The sequence below is a fragment of the Ostrea edulis genome, chromosome 7 (assembly GCF_947568905.1).
Source record: "Ostrea edulis chromosome 7, xbOstEdul1.1, whole genome shotgun sequence".
Lineage (NCBI taxonomy): Eukaryota > Metazoa > Mollusca > Bivalvia > Ostreida > Ostreidae > Ostrea > Ostrea edulis.
In genome coordinates, this window is record NC_079170.1 from 24,876,388 (window position 1) to 24,886,775 (window position 10,388).

Consider the following 10,388-nt stretch of genomic DNA (forward strand, 5'->3'; position numbering starts at 1 on the left):
GTCACAACCAATCTCGGCCACTTCCTGAGACAAAGTCTCTACAGACAATTTCAATACCTCTCGACAGAACCAGGCCTGGGGTAATGGTTATTAAATGACAGCCAGTTTCAATGTAATGGGGGTGTAATGGACCATTTTTGCATTACAAGTAATGGAAATGTAATGCATACTGTACTGCACATTATTTTTCATTACATTTACACTACTTCAAATATTTGATGATATTTTGAAGATTTAGAATAATTCATTATATTAGTGATTGACTGAAGCATTTGAAACATTGATGACAATCAAATGCAATGAATAACTTAATAGATATGTTTCCTAACATTGCTGAATATTTTGTGTACTTATATTAAAAATCATAATACAGAAATAATTTTTCTGCCATTTCTTTAATATCTGACAGTATGTTATGTAAACGTGTAATGTAAATTCTCTCTCAAGTAATGTAATACATTATATTTCAAAATAGGAGTAATGGTAATGTGAAATTTTCTAGGTAATGTAAGACGTTACATTGCTATGTAATTGACCTCAAGCCTGGATAGAACACCTTCTCATGCATATATGCAAGTGCCTTGGACCCCAACTTGTCATTTCCTCTTTTACAAGATTTTCAGCATTTCTTCATAGAGATCATAATTCCAACTGCAAGGTGTCCAAGATGATGAATTCAGTGGACACAAGTATGTATATAACTAGAAGTTTAAAGTCCAGTATTTTATTTTTACAACCAACTTCTTTTTACAGTGGATTCCCCCATAGGGTACCCCACAATCGGTTCCGTTCCGTTTCGTTCCGTTCCGCAAAGTACCAATAGCCTTGAATTCAGACCTGACCAGTGTTTTTGACAATTTGTTAACTTTTGACTCTACACTTTTTATCAGGACAACCATTCTTGAACTCATTCAAAAAGTACATTTATTATGACATTCATATTTCAACATGCAGATTTTCATTTGAATCATCAAATATAAATTCTTCCAATTAATAACACCCCCCCCCAAAAAAAACCCACTTTAAAAACCTCCACAGGTATATTTCAAATGACATAGAACCATGGTATCAGAATGTCTCTGGAAGTGCCATGGGTTAATAAGGGTTAAACTTCAGAGTCGACATGTTTCTTCCAAGCAATATAGTCTTGTTTGGATCCAGTTTTTCCAGTTCTGATATAACTGCCTGATACTGTACAATGTAGGTGTCAATCTGGTCCCCCTATTGTGGGAATCTGTTTCCACATAACTGCTGTATAATCTGGTACCTTGCTATTGGCAGGCACAACAAGGAAGCTATTCCTGCAGTGATGTCGAACACTTATCCGCATGTGTCACTGATGCCACTATCATTGATGAATCTGATGGCAGTGATGATAGCATTATTGAGGAGTAGGAATATGGATTCTTGTCAATCTGATTCATGTCACCCTTGCCATAAATTTTTGCTGTACATATTATATCATCCTGAAATTCAAATTACTCCAGTATTATATCATCATCAAAACTATATCATAAATGAAAGGTGAAGATAACAAACAGTGATCAATCTCATAACTCCTACAAGCAATACAAAATAGAGAGTTGGGTAAACACGGACCCCTGTATTATAATATTCATATAAAAGTTGTACTTTCATGCCTTCATGTATTTTCATTGATACAGTGTATAGAATTCAGAAAAATTACATTTATGTATTCGGTGGGAGATTGACATGTCTCCAACTAAACAATAGAGGACAGTTTAGCTACATGTACATTTCTGCATAAATAATTATATACACAAACATTTCATTTGAATTTGATTCCCCATCTAATAATTTTTGTTGTAGCTAATGTTGATATATTATCTTACTTCACAATTATCAGCAAATTCATAAAATATTTTTATCTTTCATACTCTTTCTTGTGGTAGATGTATGGAAAAATTTAATATTCAATAATATAAAGGAGATTTAAGCTAACAAAAAATTATATGCTTAAATCATGGTAGTACTCATGAAATTCAACATTCTCTGAGTGATTCTATGTCTAATCCCAATGCAGGCATGTAAGTTGTAAGCGTAATTGTTGAAATTAAGTTTGACATGTTTACAATTTATCTTGAAATAAGGCATATTTAAATTATAAAACCAAACTGTTCTTATGATTTTCCTGGCTTAATGGTGCTTTTAAGTATTTAAAAATTATTGAATGTAAAAATCATTCCGACTTTTCTAATCCATGTTTCCGCGTAAGGCCAAAAAAAAAATATATATGTTAATTGGTTTCCACTTTCCCGACCTACCCTAATCAAAAATTTCTGTTGACCCTAACACATTTTTTTCTATTCTCACAGATTTTGCAAATGTCATCACTACAACAAGAATATATTTATTGACTTATGAAGTTATTTATTATGCACTAATACCAGACAGATTCCAAAACACAGAAACAGTTTTTGTTTACAGTAAATTGAAGAAATGTATCGATTCATCATATAACTTTTATTTGATTACTAAATAATCACTAAGCTAAGTTTAAACATAGTAGAATACTAGAATACCAAATCATTCGAAAATTATTCAACCTATAACCCCCCACAGGCCTACATGTTACCCCAGAGACATATACCATTGTGGAAATATACATCTATATACAATTATATGTCTCTTTAACCTATACAAATACTTTTTAGACCATACAATGATACATGAAAAGTTCAAAGTGTAAAGTGAGTCAAACATCATGTAAGAAAATTCAAATAGACCCGAGAAGGTCATGCACTCGGAATTGAAAATGGCATGATCGTGAATCAGTTGATTTTTCTGATCAGTTGATATACATACAATTTTAAATCTTAACAATATATAATTATAATAGATAAACAATAAATATATGTTGACAACAGTTAACAGATTTGTTGTGGGATTTCCAACAGCCCAATGCGTGAATATTATGAGTTTATGTCAACACACCACAGGCGCACCATACTATACGTTCCATGCGACTTGTTTATTATTTTTAAGAGCAATTGGTACACCTATTTGGTTATACAGTTTAACGAGTAGAGGTGAAGTATATTCATATTTCTAAAACTTACGTTGAAATGCGATGAGTACATCCTCTGCAACTTCCACGAAAAGCGCAAACAGGCTAATGGCGCGGCGTGTGAAAATGGCCGAATGAAGGATTGAAAAATATGGTGTGCCATTCGGGCTATAAGTAAAATAACCTTCTTGCGTATTTGGGAAAGAAAATTTCTTTTTCAAGATCTTATTATATATTAAACCAATCATTGCATAATCATGTTTTACAATACGTTACCACTTCTAATAATATATAGCGACGTTGTATGACGCAATCTTAAAAAGTAGCGCAAATTATAGGATTTATACTAGTAATGTAAACCTAAAAATTGTGTTCTTTCACCAACTCTACATATAAAAACCAGTACATTACAGGAAAAGAACATGTTAGAGAATATTTCTAACAAAAAATTATTCACTTTGGACGTTAGGCCGAATTTTGATAAACATGGTCTTAGTCCTTTGATCGATGATTTTCAGAGTTGAAATATCTGATGTAAAAAATCCAGTTCATAAAAGTCAGTACAACTTCCAATCCATTCACTCATTGCATCACAACTTGCATGACAACTCTTTAACAAAGTTGATTTTAGAAGTTGTAGCGACAAAAATGAGTTTTTGTTTTTATCGAGTGAACAAAACTAATTACAGATCATAACATACACTAGTCCTCTTTCACGAGCCCGGTTTACATTTGCGATTCCAAGTTCACAACCTTGTTAAGGAGTAGCATTTGCACATACATGTAGTATGTTATGCTGCGATACCAGCATGAAAGGCGAAGATAACGAACAGTGATCAATCTTATATCATACAGTAGCATACAATACACACAATAACTCCGTTTACCTGATCGAAATATAGGGCTCATGGCGGGTGTGACTGGTCGACAGAGTATACTTACTCCTCCTAGGCATCGTATCCCACCTCTGGTTTATCCGGGGGTCCGTGTTTGCCCAACTCTCCATTTTGTATTGCTTACAAGAGTTATGAGATTGATCACTGTTCGTTATCTTCACCTTTCACAAAATTCCCTGTGTACGTTTTTTCCGGTCAGTTCTGGAGCTGACTGACCATTTAAATCAAAATAAAATCTTGTTAGTTCCTTTTTGTATGATTGATAGCAATCTATGAATTAAATTCCATTGTTTTTCCGAAAATGGAGTTCAAAGGAATAAAATAATTTGTTAAGAAGTGCATTGGAAAATTATTTTCTTATTCTTAGACGAATTTGACTCCACTTTTTTGGCACACTGTTTTCCCCTATAATATCTCTAAAACTTCATTGTTATTTCGGATTTCAAACATTTCGGTTGAGCATCACTGAAGAGACATTATTTATCGAAATGCGCATCTGGTGCATCAAAATTGGTACCGTATAAGTTTTACATTGTAAACAAGTGGTGGAGTTTCCCGCTTGTGAATTTTTCACTCATATGGAGACATGACTATTGCCAGTAAGGCTGCAAAATTTACACCTATGCTCGGCCCCCCTCGGGAGAATTGGAATAAAATATAATATTTATATACTAAATTACAGTAATCAAAATTAAACAGGCGAATCTTTTCATGTATCTTTTCATTCTTGGAAATATTGCTCCTAAAACATCATTGGTTTCCTCAGAAAGATGGATTAAGTAAATTTAGAAAATTGAATCACTGTAATTGATAGTTAGAACAATCGTCAATTCAACAAATTATCTGATTTCTGGGAGAACTAATATACAATTCTTGAAACTTGGAAACATTTATTCGAGTGACATATGTGACGAATTTGGAATAATGTTGGTTATTTGTTTTATTTTGTTAAAGTTACTTGTTGTACCCTCAGCATGTAAATACTCCAATTTAAGGTTCCTTTTCCTAGTGAGATTCGGACGATTGTTTAGATCCACGCTTTTTTGTTTTTTGTTTGTTTTATTTTATTTTATTTTTTTAATATTTTTTTTCTCTTACACATCTTAAACTTCCTCTTTTACCCTATCAACTAAACCCATCAAGGAAAAGTTTCAAAATGCAGTTACACCATATTGAAAATGTGAACTCTAAACTTATGTAATTATTTCTTTCCTGTGTACTGTGTAATACAATGGTTAAAAGACGTGAAACATAGTATAAGAACGTTCATGCATTGGTGATTTTCCTGATTATACAATAGATTGTTATTGCCTAAAATGTCGAACCGACTCATTTCATATCCAATGTATTTGATACAATTGTGTTGATACATGTACGACCATCTGTTGTGAATACGCAAAAAGAATATATGATGGTATGTGGAGAAAAAAAATCAGGGAAGTAATTGGATTATCTATAGCTAATGCCTTTATTTTATTCCATGGTAAATACATTAACTTATACATGCCATCAAATATACACAACATTTTTTCTGTTCATTGCAAAAGTTCCAATGTTGGGTTAAATACATTTTCAATGCTGAACTAAATGAGGTTACAATGAATATAATACAGGTGTCCATAGCTCTGATATATATGGAAAATTAATTCTAGCATGGAACATTTCAAGTACTAATAAATGGAGGATAAAGTATCTAAATACGCACGGATTCTATCCAGATATTGTCTAACATTATAACCATAAATTAAACCTCAATCGATCCCACGCATTATTGCAATCAATTAATTTTATAAACGTTTTTAAAACTGTTTTCAAGTATTTTGACTCACCATTAGCCTTTAAAATGACAAATCAAACACGTTTTCCATTTCCTAAAGTCCCTCTGTAGCTGGTCTCTAAATTTCGTATCAAAATAACCATAAATGAAAGGATTGACAATGTGATTCAGAAATATAAATCGAGCTAAATAGATCCAAGCGACTGTTTGACCTTCCGACAGTGTAATGAAATTGAAATCTTCAATAGCATACACCAGGATCAAGATGACAAGTGGTGGGATGTAGGACAACACGTAAGCAATGATTATCACAAGGAACATTATTGTGATTCGTCTCTGCACGGATTCCCCTTTGGATTTGGAGTGTTTATTTTCTGTGTTTTTATCCTGATTATCCGGACCCTTTTGATGATGATGATCGATTTTTGAAGTAGTGTCTGATGGCTCTTGAATAGTCACATGATGTACTTTTTTATGACTGTTATATTTTATCTCACTCAGTTTTATCGGCCTACTTTCTTTTCTTTCTTTTATGTGTTCTACACTGCCCATTTCTGTTTCAGTCGACTGGGTTGCATTGGACGACTCTGTTTCAGATATAGGATTGGTTTCTTTACTTTTCTCGATTACTTTCAATTTAGATCGAAAAGAAAGTTTTACCTGTTTTAAGACAGGGGCATACAGTCCGGCCGTAACAACAAGGTTAGCGACCATTATGAGAGCCAATAATCCAAAATACGCAGTAATTCTGGGTGACGAATCAACTGAAAATTTGCAGATTTCTGTTGTTACGTTGTGGTTCATAAACGTATCCACCGTCTGTAGAACTCCGGATGTTGCCAAAAGAGGAGCAGAATACAATACTGCAAACCCACACGCTAGTGCAAACAAAATTCTCTTCCAAAATAACGTCATTTTTGGACCAAATGGTTTGCACACTAGGAGGTACCTTTGAATGGATATAATGAGTAAGACGTGGGCAGAGGCTCCTGGTAGACATGTCTGTAAAAAGGATAATAGTCGACAAGCGGCATCGTTTGGGTAATTGTAGAAAAACGTATTATCCATGATGTAGAAAGGAGGGCTAGTGAAACATGCCGCAAGATCAACAACAGCCAGTAACGGGATGAAGTAGCGCTCCCTTCTCTCCTTGATACGGAACAGGTAGAAAATAGCAATAGTAGAGTTTCCAATGATCCCGATCACAGCACCAATTAAAATCAGGATAGAACTGCTGAGATAAATATCGGAATATCTCTTTAATAACAGTGACTGATAATACGTGTCGTTTCCCATTGCAACAAAATGTCAATGCAAATAGGAAGTTGATATGCATCAGGTACGCTTTGCTTCCTCGTCATGCATCCAATTAGTTCTTTATGACTTTAAATAGCTGCGGTTTGATATCGTAATGACGATCGCGACACAGAATAGTGTTGATATAGCCAATCCCATGCATACATGACTGTATATAAAATGTTACATAACATTTACTATTTCAGATAGGGGGATCGTTGAAGATCACTGATGCTTAAAATTTTTGCGTTACTATATTCATATACATCACTCTCGTGGAGATCCGAGTCAGAATAGGTCCTCAGTACCCCTTGATTGTCGTAAGAGGTAACTACATGGGGTGGTCATTCGGATGAGACCGCAAAAACCGAGGACCCGTGTCACATCAGGTGTGGTACGATAAAGAACCCTCCCTTCTTAAAGGCCATGAGCGCGTATCAATTTATTTAGCGCATGCACTTGTGACGAAGCTGTTTTTGTTGATATCATTTGTTTTCCTCAGTAATAAGGAATAAGTAACGTCATAATGTGACGTCATATTTATATCAACACGGTGCATATCACATACAATTGGAACTTACATTCGCATTCTCAGAATATGTACCGGGACAGTTTTATTGGATACCGTGTATCTGAGTCCTTTATGAATAGAATCGCTGAAATACGCATTGAGGATCTTCCAAAAAATTCATTTTTCTTTCCAATGCAAGGTGAAGATAACGAACAGTGATCAATCTCATAACAATACTTCGTTACATACATGCATTTACCAAAGGAGATTATAAAGATATAAGTGTGTATTTACATTATCAAAATGAAAATTGATGTACATGTTAATTGTTCATTTCCAAATGTGATCAATACAAAATATCTTTTTTGAAACAGAGTGATAATGTAAAACTTATACGGTACCAATTTTGATGCACTAGATGCGCATTTCGACAAATAATGTCTCCTCAGTGATGCTCAACCGAAATGTTTGAAATCCGAAATAACAATGAAGTTTTAAAGCTATTATAGCGAAAAACAGTGTGCCAAAAAAGTGGAGTCAAATTTGTCAAAGGATAAGAGCTATGCATGAGGGAGATAATCCTTATTTTTTTTTTTAATTCAGTGGCTATTGAGCTTATCATTTTGGTACACCAAAAATAGATACCTTTCATTTTACCCTGAAAAGTGCAGAATTCATAGATATTACACTGAGTTTGGGTATTGTGTAATGTCGAATCGATGTTCCGGTGTGCATGTTGTAAGGATGTCAAATGTGGGCAGATACACATTTAGGCAATTATTTTGACTACGGATAACTCCATTTACCTGATCAAGATATAGGGTTCACGGCGGGTTCACGACAGGGGATGCTTACCCCTCCTAGGCATCTAATCCTACCTCTGGTGTGTCCAGGGGTCCGTGTTTCCCCGACTCTCTTTGTATTGCGGTGTTATGAGATCACTGTTCCTTGTCTTCGCCTATTATTTACAAAATTCACATACCTATTCTCACTCCGCCATAATTTTGTGTTCGTAGTGCTCAAATATTCCGCATATAAAATTCCAGTTTTGTTTAAATAGATCGATTGAACTCAAACATTATGACAGATTAATTGGATGTGCTGTTTTCATGCATAGTGAAAGAAATTCCCAACCATCATGCTACTACTGTGTTGATGTATTGTGGAGAACGACAAACGTTTTACAGTTTCAAAAAAGTAAGCGCATTTAATCTGCATGTAATTAATAATAAATGGATCACTGTTACTTAACGTCTGAAAGAAGAATATTTTTCCTCATATCTATACGTAACAGAAGTAGACGAATTGCCAAAACTGAAGATCTCCGCTATAGTCGATGTAGTGAGATTTATTTATCATATTAACTCTTATTGTGAAGATGTAAATCTGTTTTCAGGGCGCCACCTAATTCCTAAATGAATTATTCAGGGTGTCACCTAATTCTCAGATAAATTATATCATGTACAATTTACAACTACATGTATAATTATACACTTTTTAATCTTAACATGTTTTGTACATACATGTAATATATATTGTAAGACGTAAAATATAACTCATAAAAAGTAATAACTTGCATGTAATTTTGTATGGGATCGTGCAAAGTTAAAATCGAAGCATTTTGGATTAACTTTGATTTGATTCATTATTTTCATCAATAAATAATCAAAGACATTTAGTGAAATCAAGAGAAGATTGAAATCGATAACTTTCCACAGATTGTTGTGTAATATAAATCCCAGCTTCACAATACTATGCCCTTTCTCTTCTGATGTTTTCATCATGCCTGATTTCAACTAAGAGTTATGTGTATTTCAATAAAGTTCAATTGCTTTTCGTTGCCAGTTACTGCCTTTATCATATACATATTCATACATATAATTAATCAAGATGTGTAATTAGTAAAGAATGTGTTTACAATTAGGAATCGATTCTCATGTAATTTATTCATACATTGTAGTTTAAGATATAGTTTGCAAAGGGAACCACATAAAACGAAGGAACTAAAGTTAGTTACATGGGGAAATTGGTCTCCAACTATATATTGATACCATTTCCCCCAGAAAATTCCCGAACCACTAATTCTCCTTGTGGCGAATCTCTCATGCGTTTTGTTGTTTTCCTTTACAAAGTGTACAAATTACTTAAAGAAACAGAGAAAAAAGCACCTAAAACAGTTGCTGCATACACACCATTTTTATATGTGTATCGATTATCTCTCATGTACCCCTGTCGGTTTCGGTCCCCCAATACTGCATGATCCGCATGTGTTAAATAGCTTAGACGGTATGTCTAATGACATTGGCAAGTCTTTTTCGTAAGCTGTACACAAATTGTGAATTGCTAAGTGTACAGCACCTACAGTATGAAAAATTTCAAAAGCATTATACTTACACGAGTTTTGGAAAGATAGCACGTCAATGGGATGGACAATGGTACGTCAAGTTGTGAGTTTTGGATCATCAATAACTCATTTCGACATTATTTTGTAATCAGATCATTGCATAATAATCAAAAATGCAAATGAATCGTAATTGATCTGAATTCTATCTAAATTCATTTAGTGTGTCCATTGTTTCATGAAAAGTAGTAATCTATAGGGATTTATTTGAACTTACTGAAATTAATAAATGGATGGGATCTTTCTCGCAAATGAAAGACTTAGGAAAATGTACTTTCTTACAGATGATCCAAAACTGCATGCATTATTGAGGACTTTGATTTTTCCCCCATTCTGTATTTCATTTCTGTGGGAAGTTTCTCCCTATAGAAATGTCTCAATAATGGAAATCTAACAAACTTACATCCATTGTGTGACCTTTTAAACAATATCAACATTTTATACCAGCTATACATACACGTTATGGTATGAGGATGTAC

At 33.9% G+C, this 10,388-nt stretch overlaps 1 protein-coding gene and 1 long non-coding RNA gene across 2 annotated transcripts; both read right to left on the reverse strand.

Moving 5' to 3' along the window:
* Window positions 1–901: 901 nt before the first annotated feature.
* Window positions 902–3,523, reverse strand: LOC130047953 (uncharacterized). Its single transcript, XR_008796770.1, has 2 exons — window positions 3,081–3,523; window positions 902–1,466 (listed from the first exon to the last, which is right to left on the reverse strand). It is a non-coding gene; the product is annotated as an uncharacterized LOC130047953 (long non-coding RNA).
* Window positions 3,524–4,747: 1,224 nt separating this feature from the next.
* On the reverse strand, window positions 4,748–7,013 carry LOC125655069 (5-hydroxytryptamine receptor 1A-like). Its single transcript, XM_048885224.2, has one exon. The coding sequence runs from the start codon at window positions 6,995–6,997 to the stop codon at window positions 5,756–5,758; it is 1,242 nt and encodes a 413-aa protein (XP_048741181.2). The 5' UTR covers window positions 6,998–7,013; the 3' UTR covers window positions 4,748–5,755.
* Window positions 7,014–10,388: the final 3,375 nt, after the last annotated feature.

What these genes read in the sequence shown, in the direction of transcription:
- LOC125655069 (XM_048885224.2), bottom strand. Translation starts at nt 6,997, where the DNA reads ATGGGAAACGACACGTATTATCAGTCACTGTTATTAAAGAGATATTCC.